Genomic DNA, 20,435 nt, shown 5'->3' on the forward strand with positions numbered 1-20,435 from the left:
CACCTCAGTAGGTCACATCAGAGAGGAGCTGCAGTGTCTAGGCAGTGGGATGCCTGTGCCTTTAAGAGCCCAGCCCTGGGAAGCCCATGCTGAGAGGTGCTGCCTGTGGGAGGGGAAATAGAAAAGCCCCTCTGCTCCCCGCACCCAGTTTTTGCAAACACTGGAGTCTCAGCCCCCCGGGGTAACTGTTACCCCTCTGCCCCTGCCTGTGCCGGGGTTCAACCCTCTGGCAGCGCCTCCCCCTGGGCTGAACTCCGGCTCCTTCCCCCCTCCCTGACTTTGCCCTTCAGCCCCTCTCCTAACTCTGCCTCCAGCTGCTTGACCCCCCGACCAGTCAATTTCCACCCCCTGCTCAGACCCTGACCACCCCCCTCCTCTGATTTGCCCCCCTTTGCCCCTCTTTAATCCCTGTAAAAAGTAGGGGGGGGCTGGGTCCCATTCTCGGGGCAGGGGGGCTGGGATCCTGGCCCCTGCCTGCCCAATGCTCAAAGCGCCCCACGATCTTGCGGATGTTTGCCGAGTGCTGCAGGGTCACCTGCAGGGAGAGAGACATGCGGTTAGGAGGTGATGCAGCCAAGGGTGCCTCACCCAACACTGAGATGCAGCCACCTCTGGGGTGGGTTGCACAAGTCAGCAAATGAATCTGGAACAGGAAATGCACTGAAAGGACCAAGGCAGCTGCAGGAGGTGGAGAAAACCAGAAAAAGCAGGAGCCCTGGATCCCAGCCCTGCCCCTCCCCCACTCTACCCCCTAACCCCGACTCCCCTCCCACATTTGATGGGAGAACCCCGGAGTCCTGGTCCCCAGCCTTGCCCACCCCCATATTTCAATATGGCTCCATCCAACAGCTGCCCCCACAATTGCAGGGCAGCACCATGGGATACACCAGGGCCTGCCTGTTTGCACAGGACGGGTGATGCCAGTGACCCAGGGTGGGGAGTGATGATGCTAAGGGAGAAGCAGGCAGCAGACACCCCCACGACAGAGTAAGAAGTGCTAGGGGGCGCCGTGCTGCAAGGAGTGATGGGGTCTGGCAGGGAATGGGAGGATCTCCCCTCACAGCGGGTGCATCTGTCCCCCCCGCAATTCCTCCCCAGCCCTACCCCGGCCCAGGCTAATCCCGGCCCAGCTACCAGGGTTACATTTGGCCTGGATTCCCCAGCTGCTGGGGGAGGGGTGTGGGGCTGGGGGGCATGAGCCTCTACTCCCCCTTCCCCCGACACAGTTGCATGGACACTAACCAAAGGAGCCTGCAGCACTGCTGCCTAGAGGAAACTGAGGCACCAGCTAGTGACAGACACATCATGGCTCTTCTCATCCTCATCCTCTTTTCCAGATACAACCCGGGGTGGGTGGGGGGAAACTCAGGGCAGTTGCATAGTTAACCTGTGGAACTCCTTGCCAGAGGATGTTGTGAAGGCCAAGACTATAACAGGGTTCAAAAAAGAACTAGATAAATGAACAGAGGACAGGCCCATCAGTGGCTATTAGCCAGGGTGGGCAGGGATGGTGCCTGTAGCCTCTGTTTGCCAGAAGCTGGGAATGGGCGGCAGGGGATGGATCACTTGATGATTCCCTGCTCTGTTCATTCCCTCTGGGGCCCCTGGCACTGGCCGCTGGCAGGAGACAGGAGGATACTGGGCTAGATGGACTTTGCGGCTGAACCAGTCTGGCCGTTCTTGTCTCCCTTGGCGCAGCAGTGACACCCAGTGGCCAATCAGGGTAATGCACAGAAGGTGTCTCCGTTGGCGCAGCAGTGACACCTCGTGGTCATTGAGGGTAATGCACAGAAGGTGTTTCCCTTGGTACAGCAGTGACACCCAGTGGCCAGGTGGCGTAATGCACAGCGTGTGTCTGCCTTCTAGGAGCAGTGACACCCAGGGACCGGTCACGGTAAGGCACAGAGTGTGTTTCCCACCAATCTGGGTAATGCACAGAGCATGCTTCCCATGGAGCAGCAGTGACACCCAGTGACCAGCAGGGGTGGCATCAGACTCTTCTCGTTTGGCGGGGGACTGAGATGGGCTAGACAAAAAAAATTGGGGGGCTGTGCCCCCCATCACCTGGCCCCACCCTTTATGGGAGCAATACAACCTTTATTAAAATAAAATAGTAAACGGTTTACTTTACTAATCTAAATCTGTCCAAATTTTAATACTATGAGCTCAGATCAAGTGTGAGTAGTCTCTTGGTCTATCCAAGGATATGATCAAGTGTCTTGATGTTTTTGGTCTTTTGGCCTCGAGATGAAAACCTTGTCTGAGTCTTTGGAACCTTGAGATAAAAATATTATTTAAATCCAAAGTTCTTAAAGATCCCATCAACAACAAAAACCTAAATGAAAAATTGAAACAAAAAACAATGCTTAATTTAAAACCCAAACATTAAGAAAAACTTTGTTTTTAAAAATAAAAACTAACAAAGGCCATAAATTAATAATTTCAACATTTTATCAAAAAGGTGTGCTACAGCAGGATGAGAAAATAACATAAAATAAATAAGCCTGACCACTAAAACCTCCCATAAAGGAATCACATCCTTGAATACTGGCCAAATCTGTATAAAATATGCAGAACTATGTCAAAACTGGTGTTGCAGGTCAGCCATTCGAATCCAGCAAATGTCAATTAAAAGCTCCATTCCAATTAAAAAAAACAAAACAACCCAATAAACCAAAACAGTCACAGCCTGAAACAAACCTACACAGAAGCAAAATTAAACCTGTGCCAACACTGGAACAAACTATGTAAATTTCTAATTCTAACTTCTTGTTTCTCCCAGGAGGAAAGTGTTTTGCATCTCAGTAACCAGGCTGTCACTGCAGCTTTCCTTTCACTAAATAAGAAGTGGCAGTATCATAGCCAATGAGGTTAATCCGAGGCGTGATTATTGCTAGTTGAAAACTTTTCCCAATGCCCTCAGTTTTCTCTATGAGAAATTGAAATTGTATCTTTGCACTAATATCCCAAATGTGCAAGTCCATCCCCTCAGAGCAGCCCCACACCCTGAGCCCAGGGGAGAATCTCAACTGGTTTGTGCATTTGTAACCCTGGGGCCTGAAGCTGATGAGAGAAAGGGAAGTGAGCGATCTTGGAGGTTTCCGATACCACCTGCTGGGAGCAGAGGGAATTGACTGAGCAACGTCCTGGTTAATTTTCACCTTGTTCTCTGCCAGCAGGCTCCACTGGAGAGCTCGGGAGTGACTTGACAATGGTAGCACCCTATGTACATTTTGGAGCCATTGGGGTGAAATGTGAGTACTTTTGGGGTTGGGACCCACATGAGAATGGATGTGCACAAACTGGAGAGAGTCCAGCAGAGGGCAATAAAAATGATTAGGGGGCTGGGGCACATGACTTAAGAGAACCTACAGGCCATATCCTGTATGTTAAGCTAAGGCAAAGTTAGCATCTCTATAGTGTGACCTTTTACACTATAGAGCTGCTATAGAGAAAGGAAAATTGACCTTTATCTTGTTAAATAAAGAGAGAAGTACCCATGCTTGTCTAAGACCTTTACCTAGACCAATCGACAATGGAGAATGGCATAAGGGGTTTTTCAGTGTTGTACCCACAGAATTAACACGTACACCACAAGGGAACTTATGTGCATATGTACATGTCATCAACACGCACAAACATACTAGCCTATGAAGTAAGCGTACCCTAACGTTTTGTGGGTAAGGAATGAAATTTGGGCATAGGAGGAAGGATTTCAGGCGCTTGTGCCCTATAAAAGAGGTAACCCACCTCGCTAGAGCACGTCGCTCTATCAGTCTGACTTACTTCCTCCACTCTCTCTCTATCTACTATCAGTAGGCTGTACTTGTTCTTAAACTTTGAGTTTCAAAGTAACTCGGCTAAGCTCGGTTTCCCTAAGTTTTTATTCTTTGTTTATTAGGATTTGATTTTAAGTTTAACTTATTCAAGTAAACCCAAAGTAACATTAGCTTTTTCTAAGCACTGCATCTTTCACTCAAGAATTGAGAAACCTGAACTGCAAGGCTGGTCCTGTGTCTCTTACCACGAGGTTATCAAGCAAGGGTGTGAGTATATTAACCAAACTTTGTTGCATATAATGCCATTTGTATCTTTTGAATAGATTTAACGCATTTGTAACTTTATAACTCAATTAAATTAAATAAAATGTAAGCTAATAAATTAAATTTTCATCATATTTTCCAAATTAATATTATTAGTACACCCTAAATCAGGCTACATGGGACAGAGAGTTGGAGTGCAGGGGGATGAGAGCACTGGCTCTGGGGGTGCAGGCTTTGGGGTGGGGTTGGAATGAGAGGTTCAGGGGCAGTAGAGGGCTCAACGTTAGGGCAGAGAATTGGGCTGTGAGGGCTCTGGAACAAGGCCAGGAAAAAGAGACTTGAGGCATGCAGGGCCGTCCTTAGGATTTATGGTGCCCTAGTCGAGATTATGAAACTGGTGCCCTGTGCCTGATCTGCTCTTAGCAACACAAATATAAGCATACAGTATTGGAAAACTTGCCACATTCACGTTATTAAAACCAGTTTAACTTAATGAAGCAAACTGTAATGCTGATGCACTAGCACTAAAGAAGTAGCACTATAGAAAAAATTCTGATTTGACAGAATGATGCAAATAATATAATTTTTTTAATTTGTCTAATTTTTATTGGAAATTTATATGAAGAGGTATTGAAACAAAGATTTGTTTTTAATTAAAAGCAATCTTTCTGGCTTTTTTGGCTGCAAAATCAGTTTAATAAGCTGGGGTTCCAAACAGTGGGACAATATAACCCTAGTTTTACTGCTAGGTAAAGCACAAAGTGACCAAAATGAAGTCAGCACAGCATCATCTCATCTAGATTAAGGTAGCACAGAAATGTTACAGAAGTCCTATTGTGCCTTATTTTGTTTGGAAAGACATTAGCAATAGCAGCACATTCACATGATAAAATAAATGATAAATCACTGCCTCTAAAGTTTCATCAAAAACTGACATTTTCACAGCTCTAGCACGATCTGCTGTACAGATTCTTCACAAGGAAGTGTCCTGGCCTTTTAACTCATATTAACTATGAATTTACTTTATGAAAGTTGGAGAAAACATTGTGAAAACATAAAACATTGGCTGCCCAACTTCTGGGCTGGCAAAAGCTATACTGACTCACAGGGAAAAAAAAGCAGGAGAATCTTAGTACAACATATGGTCAGTCTATACCAGGGGTCGGCAACCTTTCAGAAGTGGTGTGCCAAGTTCACTGTAACTTAAGGTTTCTCGTGCCAGTAATACATTTTAACGTTTGTAGAAGGTCTCTCTCTATGTGTATATTATATAAATAAACTATTGTTATTATCTGAGGTCCTGGCCACTGGTCCTGCTCAGGCCACTGCCAGCTGAGTAAATGAAACCCCAGACCAGCAGTGGGCTGAGCGGGACTGGTGGCTGGAACCCTAGACAAGGATCCCAGGCCCTGCTCAGCCTGCTGCTGGTCTGGGGTTCTGACCACCAACTCCTGCCAGCCAGGATCCCGGCCGCCAACCCCCCTCAGCCCGCTACCAACCTGGGGTTCTGCTCACCCAGGCTCGCAGGAGGCAGACAGGGGTCGGCGGCTGGGCTCCTCACTGGCAAGGGGCCGGCAGCAGGAACCCCGGCGTAGCAGTAGGCTGAGTACTGCCGGCACCCCAGACTGGCAGCAGACTGAGCCACTCAACCCTCCACCGGCCCTGCTCAGCCCGCCACCAGCCCACTCGGCCCGCTGCCGGCTGAGTGAATGGAACCCCAGGCTGACAGCAGGTTGAGTGGTTCTGCCGGCCTGCTCAGCCCGCTGCCAGCCTGGGGTTCCTTGGGGGTCCCCAGGCCAGCAGCAGGTGCTGAGAGGGGCCGATGGCCGGTATCCCAGCTGGCAATAGGGCAGCAGCCGGAACCCCAGAGCAGTGATGGGCTGAGCCACTCAGCCTGCCGCTGCGTACCATCAAAAATCAGCTCACCTGCCACCTTTGGCATGTGTGCCATAGGTTGCCGACCCCTGCTCTATACACTAGTAAGGAGATGAGCATATTACAGTTGTTGGAGGGCTCTTATCAGGAGTAACAGGCTATAGGAAAGTCAGTCAACATTTTTTGTTTCTCTGATGAAAACTGGCCTACTCCCTGCCTCAAACCAAACCTGTCACTAATAATTGTCAACAACTTAATTTTCTGTTTTGGCTAAGAGATTGACTTTTTTTAAATATTGAAATTGGATTCAGGATTGTTAGCAAGAATTTTTGGCAAACAAAGTTGTTAAATGACAATCTAAATGGCAACACAGTACTGCTTTCATACTGCTGGTCCAACAGCTGCAGTAGACCCCAAAATCCACCTCTTGGGGTGCAGAGTGGCAACAGCAGCAGCAAACCCTCAGGTCCAATCACACGCCAATGGGCACCACCACCAGCCTTATGGACCATGGTGAAGTTAGCACAGCATCTGATCTCAGGGACAGGTCACCCATGGAGCCACAGCAGCTCATCCTGCCCTGTACAGCTCCCCCCGGATGAGGTGGATCGGTGGCAGCTGCCAGCCCGGGGGAGACACACTCCCCAGCTAGGTTGACCAGATCCAGATGTCCTGATTTTATAGGGCCAGTCCCGATATTTGGGGCTTTGTCTTATATAGGCACCAATTACCCCCACCCAGAGTGACCAGACAGCAAGTGTGAAAAATCAGGACAGGGGGTGGGGGTGGGGGGTAAAAGGAGCCTATATAAGAAAAAGACCCCAAAATTGGGACTGGCCCTATAAAATAGGGATATCTGCTCACCCTATCCCAACCCCCTGTCCTGAGTTTTCACACATCTGGCTAACCCCAGCCCAGCCCCGTGTGACATTCCAATCCTGGCTCACTGCCCAGGAAGTGAGTTACTTTCACTTTCATTCCTCAGCAGGCAGGGAGCCAGCCTCCTCCCCACACCTACCTCCCAGCACCTCACCCAACCCATCCCTGATGGAGGGGAGGGAGGCGAGAGAGAGGGATGCTTCTGGGGAGGAGGGAGAAAGGAGGGGGTGCTCCATGGGGCAGGGTGAGAGAAGAATGGATGTTATGGGGGACAACAGAGGATACTGGTTCCAGAGCCGCAGGGCCTGCCTCACCTCACCTCAGCCGGGGGGAAAGAGTCACACTCACAGGTGAGCTCCTCCCAACCCCTCCCCTTCCCAGAGACCCCAGCAGCCAATCCCCTCCCTCAGACGGTGCTGCATTCAGCTCTCTCTAGGACCCAGCAGCCCTGCTCTTACATGCTCCACTGCTTCCCGTCTGTCCAGGCTCCCAGCAGAGCAGTGCCCCCACACCTAGTGGTGCCCTAGGCAGCTGGCTATGGGTAAGGACGGCCCTGGACACATAAGAGAGAGATCAGGCTAGAGCAGAAAATGGTTAGGGGTGGGGGTGGAGAATTTGAAATGTAAGGAGAAGAAAAATCTTTCTTCTTCTCCCTCTCATCAGAGCATCTAAAAACCAGGTGAGAAATACCTCTCCCCCACTGCAACATCAACTCTGGTGGGCTTGGGCTGAGGAAGGAACTTCTCTCCCCAGCAGCTCCAGCTCACCTGGGCTGGGCCATGGACATCTGCCCCCACAGATCTGGTACGCCTGGCCTGGGACAGGGGAGGGGCTCCTCTCCTCTCCATTGGGGACATGGCGGGATGAGAGATGTGACAGGGCTTTACGGGAAATCATTATTTGCCTGATTCATGTGCCAGTCCTAGTCCTTGCTGACCAAACAAACAGTATCCTGCATGCTGATGCCAGATTGGAGGGTCTGGGAGCACTCTCCTACCAGGAAGTGGAAGGTAAATGTAAATCTGTAGCCTTTGCCAGCTGAGGACTGTCTGATAGCGAAACTCACTATCCCATCCACCAGCTGCAGTTCTTGGCCTTGAAATGGGCCATCATTGAGAAATTTCGAGACTACTTGTCTGGTGCTCAGTTTCAGGTATGCACAGAGAACAATCCACTGACTTATGTGTTAAGAAGGGCTAAGCTGGATGCTACAGAGCAGAGATGGGTGGCTACTTTTGCTAGCCATAACTTCAGCATTCAATACCAATGAGCTGGTATAATAGGGAGTGTGATTTATCAGGAGCACCAACTCTTGGCTGTGGGGAGGATGTAAGCAAGGTCAGAATGAACTCTACCCTGCCATCTGTTCGTGATGTGTTGTAAAGGCCTTTGGTTGCTGATGTGCATGGTCACACCCACGCCGCATTGCATGATGGGGGTGCTTGTCCAAATGGTGATTTTGGCTGCTGTCGGATCCCCAAACACTTTCTTAATAGGGCAGGAGTAATAAAGTGTAGTAATCCTGGTCATATGAATCAAAAACAGTAGAACGGTACTTAGCAGTTCATGATTTCGGGACTCACCCGAACCTACATAAAAATCGTTAGACAAGGGACATGGGTTCCAAAGAATAGCAATTTAAAAGAGATTGAAAATATATGTGTTTAACATCATGAGATTCTGCTGAATTCTCTAAATACAAATTATATGGTTTTCTTCTCTCTTTAGTTGAAAATAGAATTAATTATTATTCCATTACAAATAATGTGTTAAGGCATACACTTAAAATCTTAGATAAGTGAAAAATTGAGTTATACTGAAGGAGATGGAATGTGATGCTATTTAAAACCTTAAGTTCATAGGAATACAGTTCGGAATGAGAACCTGGCAGAAAAGTTTTGTTGGAAGAGTTAGCAGAGCGAGATTGTTAGTCACAGGTGAGTGGGTGGGTTTATGAAAATACTGGACTCTTGGACAGGAGCAGGGGTGGGGGGGATCAACACGACTTCTGTGGCACATGCACCACCTCTGCAACTAAGGTTTGCTACCTCACTCCCTAACAACACACCTTTTAGCTCTCAGGACCAAAATACACCGTGAAAGAGATCTAAGATCTAACGGCATAAGCTTAGGGTGAGCAACTGCAGCACTCACAACAATTTGAAGAGATTCAAAACCGCCTCTGCCTCTGTCTTTCCACACCAGGGACAGCAGAAAGGACATCAGCAGCACCTGCGAGAGACCAACAAACATCCGTTTCTACCTCCCTCCATGCGCTGCCGTTAGGAACCCATACCCCTTAATGGTGAGTACTTTTCAGGCGAGGGTGACGCTCTCAGGCCTCAAAGGCCAGGTACAGTTACTCTGTCCTTGATCCAAAACCAACAGGAACATACACTGGATTACTCCTGCCCCAATAACAAAGACACTGGGGATCCCGCAGCAGCTGAAATGACCGTTTGGACAAGCACTCCCATCATGCAATCCGGGGTGGGTGTAACCATGCAAATGACATCAGCCCCAAAAGGCCTTGACGACAGATCACCAACAGATGGCAGGGTAGACTTCATACTGACCCTGCTTCAACTAGATTGTGGCAAAGATTCCAAAACACCGAACGTTAAAACTCACCTAACGCGGGTCAATCCATCCTCATCGTCGTAACCGCTCGTTATACTCCACACCCGAACGTAGCCCTCATATGGACAACATGCCCTCCTAACTCAGTGTCTGTACGTTAACCTTTTACCCCCCGTCAGGGCTATTGCAGATTATGTATTCCTTACGCCACCCCATTTTAAACCGAACTTTGCACCCCTTGGGTAAGCTGTACGTTGTTCCCTGAGCACCAGAAACTTCTACGCCAAAACTCTGTACCGTACACTTTTTTTTCTTTGAACCTCATCTTAATAAAATGCTGACTTTTGTTCGAGATCCCGGCTCCTCTTCCTTTGCAAGGCGTGTGCGTTCGCTCCGCGTTTTAGTCTGCTAATACGGCGGGGGGCGATTGAGCCAGAGGTGCTTGCCTGCTGCAGACACGGATCCAAGGCTGACCCTCGTCCCCCACAAGCGTAACTGAAAACAGTTTAAGAAGTGCTCCCGTCTCTGGCACTCAGCTACCCAGCTCCCAATGGGGTCCAAACCCCAAATAGATCCTTTTTACCCTGTAGAAGCTAGCTGTAAAATCCTGTGACCAGGGCAGCTGCCTAGCAGCCAGCGCATCTGCCTGCCAGAGCGAGGGCATATAAGGCACTAATCCGGATAGTGGCAGCTAGGTGACAGGGGGAGAGTGTGAAGAAGCAGCAGAGTGGCACAGCGGGAGCGTGCTGGGCCCATAACCCAGAGGTCGATGGATCGAAACCGTCCTCTGCTACGCGTGCGCTTGTTTCTTTTCCCTCTGGGCCTTCAAGCGAGCCGGTGACCAGCAGAGCCCCAAGAGCCTAGGCCATGAGGCAAGAGGTGGCTGAGGCAAAGCGGCGGCCTGCCAGGGAGCTCCCTGGCACCTCTGGCTGCCTGGGCTGAAGGCAAGAGGCACGCCTGGGCGTGGCGAGGGCCTCCTGTCCTGGAATGAGGCTGCAGTGCTTCCTGGTCCCCTTTTCCCACCCACACCGGCAGGCGGCTGCTGCGGGAGAACACGAGGGAGGCTCTGGGGGCGCTAGGCAGCGCTGTGTGTGTGGCTGTCAGGGGAAAGAGCCGAGGCTCCCGACTCGACCTGCCATTGACTCGCGTGGCTCTGCGCGCCGTCAGCCGGGGCGGGGTGGGCCAGGCCGCGGACGTGACTCAGGCTTGGGCCGCATGGCCGTGCTTTCCTGATGAGGCATGAGGCAGGCCAAGAGCTTTGCACAGCGTACAGGGAAGTGGGAGGGAGGTGTCTTTGAGCCGGTCTGTCTCCTCCGCTTCTCCCTTGCCGCTTGGGTGGAGGCGGGAAGGGAGCGAAATGTTCCCGTCTGAAAGTTTTTGTGCTCGGCTTTGAGGATTAAGCCTGAGCCTCCGGCACGGCTGCTGGCAGATGGGTTTCTGAATGGCATCCAGCCTGCTCTTTGGACCACCAGCTGAAAGCTCTGAGGCCAAGAGGTAGCAAAATGGGACCTTTGAGGTTCCCCATACAGGCCTCGGGAAAGCAAGGCAGTAGCAGGGGCTTAGCGCCGTCCCTGGGTGGGCTCGAACCACCATCCTTTCGGTTAACAGCCGAACGCGCTGACCCATTGCGCCACAGAGACATGGAGGGGGCAAGGCTGTATTGAGCACAAAAGCCGGGAATCAGCTCAGGGTACGGTATAGCACATGCCTACAGAGGTTAGCCAAGCAAAAGGAAGGAACTGGATTGCTATGGAAGGAAAGTTCTGTGGGAAGGAACCGAAAAGAGCACCGGGGCTGTGGTACAGCGCTCGCATACACTTTCTTTGGTCTGTTTTGCTGGAAGAGTTAGCAGAGCGAGATTGTTAGTCACAGGTGAGTGGGTGGGTTTATGCAAATACTGGACTCTTGGACAGGAGCGGGGGCGGGGGGGGCACACGACTTCTGTGGCACATGCACCACCTCTGCCATCAATGTTTGCTACCTCACTCCCTAACACCACACACAGAGCAGCCTTTTATCTCCCAGGGCCAAAATATACCGTGAAGGAGATCACATAGCATAAGCTTAGGACTAATGATTTCAGCAGTGCAGCACTAACAACAATTTTAAGAGATCCCAAAATACTTTTGTCTTTACACAGCAGGAACAGCAAAAAAAAAAAAAAAAAAAAAAATCAGCAGGAACCCACTCATACAAGCAGATTCTAAACAAACATCCATTCCTATCTCCCCACAGGTTTTGGCGTTTGGAACCCATACCCCTTAATGGTGAGTACTTTTCAGGTGAGGGTGAAGCTTTCAGGCTTCAAATGCCAGGTAGAGTTACTCTGTCCTTGATGCAAACTAAACAGGAAAATAAACTTGATTACTCCTGCTTCCTCTCCCACAATGCTCTGCTCCCACACCTGCTCACGTGGCTCCAGCCCTCCAGTCAGGTCCCGCCCCCTGCCTACCTGCCCGGCCTGGCGCACTCCCCTGGCCAGCCCCGGCTCTTCGGTGCTAAGAGCCCGGCTGCCAGCCCCACCAGGGGCACTTGCCGAAGTGCCGCCTGGTCCCCGCCGGGGCCTCTGCTGGGTCCAGCTCTCCCCGGCGGGCCAGTGGCTGCGTCAGGGGCTGTAGAAGGCAATGCTGTGGAAGTGCGTTACACACAGCCAGTCCGGAATTTTTTTTTTTTGCTTAAAAATGGGGGTTTATTTTTTATTTACACAAATATAAACAAAAATAAAAGCATCTGCAGGTGAAAGAGGAACCAGGGACAATGACAGGAAGCAGGTCAGTCAGTGATAATTAGCTCATCCACACCCCAGTCTTCATAGCTTCCATCTGTCAGGTACCTGCGGATGATTATGGGAATCTTCCGAGCTTTGAGTTCTTTCATTGCAATCAGCAGAGGATCTGCCTCTCCTTCCAACTCTACCATGACTGGAGCACACATCGCTATCTGGAGTGCACGAGTGCCCAGGACTCTGGCTCGCTCATATTTGGTCATGTATGGAGTTGTGATCCGTTTCTGATTTGCCTGCTGTCTCTCTCCAGATGGAAGGATTTCTACATTCTCTTGACCCTCTTCCTCTGCGTTCTCCAAATCATCTAGCCCTTCATCTTCCTCCACATCGTCAAAGTCGTCACCATCAAAGTTGTCCTCGTTGTCGGACATGCTGCCGGCCCGGCGCAAGACTCTTGCGATGCGATCCCAACCGCAGACCCCTCTAAGGGAGTTTCCTTTCTCTGAGCAGGCTGTCTTCAGGGCAAGAAGCTTATGCAGCTTCAACCTTCCTGGGTCTGACCCTTGAGCATTCAGTATCCCTGTCCCACCAGCTGCACATGGCTAAGCAAAGAGAATGAACCCCAAATCCCCCCTGCGCTTTGGGAGCCAGGTTTGCGGTGGGAATTCTGTAGCTCAGATGACTTCATGCCTGGGCATTGTGATTCTTTACCAGTTTTTCTGGCACTGGGGCAATTTTGTGCTCACAGCTGTGATGGCCAAGTGGTTAAGGTGTTGGAGTCGAAATTCAATAGGCAGGTTCAAATCCTGCTCACAGCAACGCCTGTGTTTTAGCCAGTCTCTCACCCGGGCAATACCTCTGTACAACCCCCTGAGCCACTCTCAATTCTTTCCCCACCCCAAGTAAATCCTGTTCTGCTCCTTTCATAGAGATGCCTGGGACACCACCTCACACTGTGTCCCTGAGGGGTCAGGCAAACTCTCAGCACCTGAAGCCTCTGCCACTCACCTGGTGCCCCATAGATCAGCCATAGCCCTGGTTCTGCTCCTCTCTCTAGAGTGTGAAAGGAGCCAAGTCAGCGACTCCATGGGAGCTACGGGGCTGCAGAACCAACAGAGAAAAAATAGGTGCTCAGCACCCGCTGGCAGCCAGCTCCCCCCCCCCCACTACAGGCCTTGCTGACAAGCTCCTCCTCTTCCCCTTCAGCGCCTCCCACCTGCCAGAGATCAGCTGTTCAGTGGGGTGCAGGAGGCACTGGGTGGGGACGGGGAGGAGCAGGGAGAAGAAGAGGTGGGGGAGGGAGAGGAATGGGGTAGGAAGGTGCAGGCTGGGAAGAGATTGGACAGGGGTGGGAGCTTGGGGGAAGGGGTGGAGTGGGGGCAGGGCCTTGGAAGGAAGGGGAGGAGTTGTTGCGGGTGGCCCTGATGGGAAGCACTAACTATCACAGTGACAATAGAAGTGACCAGCATTGCGGGGGAGGCTGAGGGAGATCCGCACTCACCAGGTCTCTTCTCTCCCCCACGGTGAGCCAGACACTGCTCTCTCCTGGCTCTCACTCTAGCAGCTGGATGCCAAGGAGCCATTTCCCCACAGGAAGTGCATCGAGTGCCCCTGTGGTGCTGGGGGGCTGGCGCCGCTGCTGCCTGTGGGGCTGGCAGGGGGGCTGATGTCTGCACAGACTCTCAGCTGCCAGGCCGGAGGGGGCACTTGGGACCTTACCAGACTGGCTCAGTGAAGACGGGGGGTTGACAGAGCAATACAGACGCTCTCCAGAGCACGGAGCAGCAGCCGCCCATGCAGCCAGGCAATGAGCATTTCCCACAGCCTGGAGCCGAGGGGGAGGCGGCAGCTGCTGTTCCAGCTCCTCGGGGACAGGCCCTGTCAGCCAACAGCCACTTCTTACTCCCACAGCTAAGGGCGCGGGTTCCTCCGGTGGGGGTGTGGAGCAGCCATTCGTTTTCCTGTCCTTTTTGTTTGCAACTGCTGACAAAAACATCCCACACAGAGAAGCAACAGGCCAAAATACTTCAATGCAGCTGCCAAAGTAGCTCAGTTGGGAGAGCGTTAGACTGAAGATCTAAAGGTCCCTGGTTCAATCCCGGGCTTTGGCAGACCATTTCATCCCTCTTTGTGCAGGGGTGGCTTGTTTTCTGGGAGCACAGCAGTGTCTGCACCCAAGGTGAGTCCCTGAGCTTGGGCTCTGCAGTAGGAAAACACAGAATGGGCTTCTGCCCCTAGTTGGCCCACCTGACCTTTAACAAGGAGAGATGGGAGCTGTCTTTCCCAACATGGCAGGGAGAGAGTGAGGCAGGGTGACCCTCAGGAATGGTGCCAGAGGGCTGCTGGGCAGTGACAGGCAGGGATTGGGGATGGAAGCTCCTCTGTGCAGCTGAGCAAGGGCAGTACCAGGGAAGGGGCATCTGTAAAAGTGACCCAGCAACAACCTCTCCTCCTCTTGGCAAACTCCCATGCCAAACACCCACTGAAGGTCACCAGCATGCGGGGCGGCTGCTGATGCTCTGTGGCCAAGGTAACAAGATGGTAGGAAAGCAGGGCCAGCTCCCATGTTAGGGCCTCTTACCGTTCCCACTCTCCATGCTCACTTTTGCAGTGGGGCAGGAGATTTTACCCCAAGAGGCTTTTCCCCAGCTGGCGAGAAGCAGAGAAACACCCAGGCTTCGAAGACGCTATGTAGCAACCCCCTCCAGCACAGGGACAGGAGCACACGCTAGCCCGGGCAGCCGCCCACTTTCTTTGGCAAGTCAGGAAGGGCAAAGGCGAGACTGGAAGCACCTGGGGCTCATGCCCCAGCCTTTGTGACGCCCAACCCCCAACTCCTTCCCGGGGCTCTAGCTGAAGCCAGAGCATTGGCCTGAGCGGCTAAGAAGAGGTTCCAGCCCTGAAGGGAGCAGGACGTTCAGCACAACGGTAAAACTGCAGCAACACAACCACCAAAGGACTCAACCCCTCAATCTTCTGATCCACTCTCAGACGCCTTATCCATTAGGTCACATGGGAAAAGGCTACTCCAAGCACTTCTTTGGAAAAGGCGGATATTGTTCTTCTCAGGTCATCTGCTGAGGGGGCCGAGACTCTTTGGGCACAAGAAGTCGAGTTCCCAGTGACACGTGAGACTTAATTCTCTGGAGCCAGGTGCAGGGTTTTGGCAGGGAGGCTCAGGCATGGGGGATTGGGGTGCAGCGGACGGACCGGCTGTCTAGGTGTGGAGATTTAGTCGCACTGAGGCACAGGAGGGAGGAGGAGGAGGAATCCTGCTGACAGGCAGTGGCTGTGCAGAAAAAGGGGAGGGGTTCCTGGGACTTTTTTGGCCTCTCTTTGCCTGCCTGCTCGCTCTTGTGGTGAACGGTGAAGCTGTTTCTTACCAAGCCCAGGTAGCTCAGTTGGTAGAGCATCAGGTTCTTAATCTAAGGGCCTGAGTTCAAGCCCTTGTTTGGGCGCTCAGCTTTTAAGTTGCCAGGAGCCAAATGATTCCTCGTTCTGTCCACCAGCCACATGCGGATTCCCAGAAGCCTTGGCCATTTCCTGGAAAGGTTCCTTTCCTCAGGAATCAGGAGAGGCCACATCCACAGGAGCAGGTGTAGAAAGCGCAGTCTCTGGCTGCCAGGAAGTGCTGTGCCAACATTGTGTTCTCTACAATGGCGCTTAGATCAGGATAATTTACGTGGTCAGCCCCGCCAGTTCCAGCCCCTCTGCCCAGGCAGCTCCCCCAGCCTGACACACACACCCAGCCCCTGCACCCGCCAACCCCAGGGCTCCTCAGCCCAGAGGGGAGCCCCCCGGCTGAGTGGGGAATCAGAACCCCCGAAATTACCCTGGGACCAGCATGATCTGCCTCCGCCCTGCTCTGCTCTGCATGTATTCGGAGTGAGTCAGTTTCCCTGTCCCAACATGTATCCCCCCATGTGTCTCTTCTCCTCTCCAGTTCCCTCTAAACCAGCCCATTTCCCCTGCACCCCAGGCTGGGTCTCTGCCAACCCCCTTCTCCCCTCCTGCCCCCAATATCTCCCTGCCCCTACAGGTCGATAGGGCTGGATGCCGCCCACCCCCCTTCGCCCCTCCGTTCCCACCGCTGGGGGTCCAAGGAGATGGGTCTCTCCTCCTCCATCCCCTCTCCTGCCCCCATATCCAGCTGCCTCTAGGGCTCTATGGAGCTGGGTCTTTCCCCATCTCCCCTCATCCCCTTCCCCAATATCTCCCTGCCCCAGGCTGTGACGTGCTATGACGTGTGCTGGGGCTGTGATGTGTGCTGGGGCCAGGGCCGGCTCCAGGGTTTTTGCCGCCCCAAGCAGCAGGAAAAAAAAATCTGCGCCACTTTCTTCTTCAGCAGCAATTCGGTGACAGGTCCTTTCCTCCAAGAGGGACCGAGGGACCCACTGCTGAATTGCTGCCAAAGAGCCCGATGTGCCGCCTTCCTGGGCTGCCCCAAGCACCTGCTTGCTGAGCTGGTGCCTGGAGCCGGCCCTGGCTGGGGCTGTGACGTGCTGTGACCTGCTCACTCCCAGAGGGCAACTCACTCACTTGAAACCAGCAGGACAGAAGGTGTCACGTGTCCATGGGCGGGGCTATGCAGATGAGCAGTGTCTGGCGGCAGGACGGAGAGCAGCGAGAGGAACCGAAGGAGCCTGGCGGAGAGAATTCTCTGCGTGTGGACAGAATCCCACCAGTTTTCTCTGTGTTGGGGGGGGGCAGATTTCCTGATGTCACAGTCCTTGGGGGAGGGGTTTGAATCATCACTCCAACGTCGGAGAACAACTCCCCCCACTTCTGCTCAGTCTCCACTAGGGGGCTGGGCTGGGATCACTAGGAGGAAGCACTGGCAAAAACAGTCTCCCTATGGAACCCAGGAGTCCTGGCCCCCAGTCTCCCTGCTCTAGACCCCCTCCACTCCCAGAGCCAGGGATAGAACCCAGGGGTCCTGGTGCCCAGCCCCCTCCCTGCTCTGACCACTAGACCCCACTCCCCTCCCAGGGTGGTGCAGGGGTCACTGGGTCTGTGTCCCAGCTCTGCTAAGGGCCGTGACTGATTTCCCCAAAGTGCTTCCTTCTGAATCCAGCACATCTGCCCCCCCTGCCCGGTCACTGCCCACCCCTGTGTGGGGGCACCAGCACTGTGCCGGGTCGTGATGGGAAATTGTCCAAGCTGGCCCAGGAGAGACACGTGTGTCCTGCTGCCACCTGCTGGTGGGGCTGAGCCCGGCTCTGTGTGTGTTTGTGAGTGTGTGTGTGTGTGTGTGACACTGTTTGTAGCAATGTGTTGCTGGGCTAACCAGTAGGAAATGGCTTTGCAGGATTTTGTATTCTGCAGCCAGTGACACACACACAAAGGGACTCACACAATCCCAAGAACACTCACACACAACACACTCAGAGGGACATGCTAGCCCAACCCCCAAAGAGAGAAACAATCACCGCCCCCCCACACACACACCATAATATTCACAATTGTGCTCAGAGACACAACTGCATGCAGTTCACTCCCACTGCTCCAAATACAAGGACCTCCTGCCCCACATAGCATGTGCCAAGGCCTGTGGAACTCACTGCCACTGCACAGCTACCAATGAGAATGATCCCCTCATGCTGGATCATCTGCTTGGCCCCCTGCCCCCTCTCAGGGTGCGCTGTGTGGCGTGGCTGGGGGTTGTGCAATGGCCCAGCACCAGGCAACGCAGAACGGACACCACACACCCTGCCCTGCCTCACCTGAGCTGCTCTCCAGGTGCATCGGAGCCCAGTGCCCTGCACCTTGGCACTCCTGCCCCACAGGGGGTGAGCTGCAGCCCCACCACACTCTGCAGAGGGGAGAAGGGTCAGGCCAGCCAGCCCTTGTAAGATGGGGAAATCACCACTGGGTCGACGGTATGGGGGCTGTGACATACAGAGAAACAGTTGTCGCGCCGGCAGAGGGCAGCAGAGCATGCACACACACACACAATTGCAAACATACATGAACACATGCATGAATCCAGCCACATACACACAATTGCTAATATACACAAACACCTGCACAAATCCAGCCAACACCAACACAAGCCTGGGAGCCAGGGGAGCAGAGCAGGCTGGGGCCAGGTAACTCCACTTCCCGCAGGAAGTAGCCAGCCCCCCATGTCCCACGGTGGCCTGGGACCAGCCCCCCTCTGCTTCTCCCCATGGAGGCCTGGGGCCCCAGCCTGCTCTGCTCCCCTGGCTCCCAAACTTGCGGGGGGGAACCGCCCCACAGCACTCGCCGGCGGCGTGGCTGGGAGCCAGGGGAGTGGACCAGGCTGGGGCTGGGTCACTCCACTTACCATGCAGTGAGTGCAGGGGCGGGGGCCATGGGGAAGAGCCGGGCAGCCCCCCCGCAGCAGCTCCCCACCCCAGCTCACCACCGCGCCGCCGTCACCCTGAGCTCGCCGGCGCGCTCCACTTCTCCCACCTCCCAGGCTTGTGGTGCCAATCAGCTGTTTAGTGCTGCAAGCCTGGGAGGGGAGGAGAATCAGAGCGGGGGCGGCGTGCTCAGGGGAGAAGACGGAGCAGAGGTGAGTTGGGACACGGAGTGGTTCCCCTGCATGCCCCTCCCATTACTTGCTGCAGGCAGCCCCCCCCCCATCCCCATCATGCCCCAGCTCACCTCCACTCCCCCGCCTCCCCTGAGTGCGATTTTTAGTGCCCCCAACCACTTGGCACCCTAGGCGGCCAACTAGTTCGCCTAGTGGTTGCACCGGCCCTGGCCACTGCCTGTCAGCAGGATTCCCCCTCCTCCTCCTCAGTGAGACTAAATCTCCGCACCTAGACAGCCGGTCCGTCCGCTGCACCCCAATCCCCATGCCTGAGCCTCCTGCCAAAGCCCTGCACCTGGCTCCAGAGAATTAAGTCTCACATCTCACTGGGAACTCGACTTCTTGTGCCCAGAGAGTCTCAGCCCCTCAGTAGCTGACCCAAGAAACACAGTGTCTGCAAAAGCAGCAAAGAGTCGTGTGGCACCTTATAGACTAACAGATGTATTGGAGCATGAGCTTTCGTGGGTGAATCCCCACTTCGTCGGATGCATCAGTGTCTGCCTTTTCCAAAGAAGTGCCTGGAGGGCCTTTTCCTGTGTGACCACGTGGCCTAATGGATAAGGCGTCTGACTTCGGATCAGGCGATTGAGGGTTCGAGTCCCTTCGTGGTTGTGCTTGTGCAGTTTTACCTTTGTGCTGAAAGTCCTGCTCCCTTCAGGGCTGGAACCTCTTTTTGGCCGCTCAGGCCAATGCTCTGGCTGCAGCTAGAGCCCCAGGAAGGAGTTGGGGGTTGGGTGTCACAAAGGCTGGGGCATGAGCCCCAGGTGCTTCCAGTCTCGCCTTTGCCCTTCCTGACTTGCCAAAGAAAATGGGCGGCTGCCCGGGCTAGAGTGTGGAGCAGTTTCCCTCTTCCAAGTGTGCGCCTGTCCCTGTGCTTGAGGGGGTTGCTACATAGCACCTTGGGAGCCTGGGTGTTTCTCTGCTTCTTGCCAGCTGGGGAAAAGCCTCTTGGGGAAAAATCTCCTGCCCCACTCCCAAAGTGAGCACCTGGAGTGGGAATGGTAAGAGGCCCCACCAGGGGGGCTGGCCCTGCTTTCCTACCGTCTTCTGATGTTGGCCAAAAAGCATTAGCAGCCGCCCCACATGCTGGTCTGTGGGTGGTTTTCAGTGGGTGTTCGGCATGCCAGGGAGCAGGGAGCAGCCTGGCTGGGCGTCTCTGTGGCTGTCTGCTGGCCATGCATAGGCATGGTTCTCCCCTCCTCTTACCCTACCCTTGGCTTTTAAGCCTTCCCTTGGAGCTGTCAGCACCAGCCACCTCTGTCCTAGGTGCCCAGAGGAGGAGAGGTGCTGGGCTCCAGCCTGGGACTCTTCCTCCCTCGTGCCTTTCCCTGACTATGAAACCTGGCCTTGACACTCCTTTCTTCAAGCGCCATGTGGGCAAGAGGAAAAGTGTGGTAGAAAGCACAAGGGCCAAACTTGTGGGCATCAGAAATCCCAAACACCCAGTCAAACCATAGCCACTTCTAGACCCCATTCCAACCAAAGACCTGGCTCCAGTGGGTATGAGTCACTCAGCACAAGGTAAACAACTCATTCTTAGACAGCTGGAGACAGGAAAGCACTTGGATCTCCAGGGATTTACCACAAGGTTCCACTGAGATTTGAACTCAGATTTCAGCATGCCAACCCTTACACCATGGGACCAGCTTGTGCTAGTTTCTCTGAACATTGGTGATCCTATCATAGGATACCAGGGTTAGAAGGGACCTCAAGAGGTCATCTAGTCCAACCCCCTGCTCAAAGTAGGGCCAATCCACAGATAGATTTTTATCCT

General features: G+C 53.4%; 1 protein-coding gene and 5 non-coding genes across 6 annotated transcripts; 4 read left to right on the forward strand and 2 right to left on the reverse strand.

The window, feature by feature from the left end:
• The first annotated feature begins 2,836 nt into the window (after positions 1-2,836).
• On the forward strand, positions 2,837-2,976 carry LOC120375941. Its single transcript, XR_005586875.1, has one exon. It is a non-coding gene; the product is annotated as a U4 spliceosomal RNA (small nuclear RNA).
• A 7,967-nt stretch (positions 2,977-10,943) lies between these two features.
• On the reverse strand, positions 10,944-11,017 carry TRNAN-GUU. Its single transcript has one exon. It is a non-coding gene; the product is annotated as a tRNA-Asn (tRNA).
• Positions 11,018-12,121: 1,104 nt separating this feature from the next.
• Positions 12,122-12,543, reverse strand: LOC120375532 (DNA-directed RNA polymerases I, II, and III subunit RPABC2-like). Its single transcript, XM_039496229.1, has one exon. It carries the CDS (start codon positions 12,531-12,533, stop codon positions 12,150-12,152), a length of 384 nt encoding a protein of 127 aa, XP_039352163.1. The 5' UTR covers positions 12,534-12,543; the 3' UTR covers positions 12,122-12,149.
• Positions 12,544-12,849: 306 nt separating this feature from the next.
• Positions 12,850-12,920, forward strand: TRNAS-CGA. Its single transcript has one exon. It is a non-coding gene; the product is annotated as a tRNA-Ser (tRNA).
• Positions 12,921-14,140: 1,220 nt separating this feature from the next.
• Positions 14,141-14,213, forward strand: TRNAF-GAA. Its single transcript has one exon. It is a non-coding gene; the product is annotated as a tRNA-Phe (tRNA).
• A 4,987-nt stretch (positions 14,214-19,200) lies between these two features.
• Positions 19,201-19,273, forward strand: TRNAR-UCG. Its single transcript has one exon. It is a non-coding gene; the product is annotated as a tRNA-Arg (tRNA).
• The last annotated feature ends 1,162 nt before the right edge of the window (positions 19,274-20,435 follow it).

The sequence above is a fragment of the Mauremys reevesii genome, linkage group 12 (genome assembly GCF_016161935.1).
Source record: "Mauremys reevesii isolate NIE-2019 linkage group 12, ASM1616193v1, whole genome shotgun sequence".
In the NCBI taxonomy this organism is placed as follows: Eukaryota; Metazoa; Chordata; order Testudines; family Geoemydidae; genus Mauremys; species Mauremys reevesii.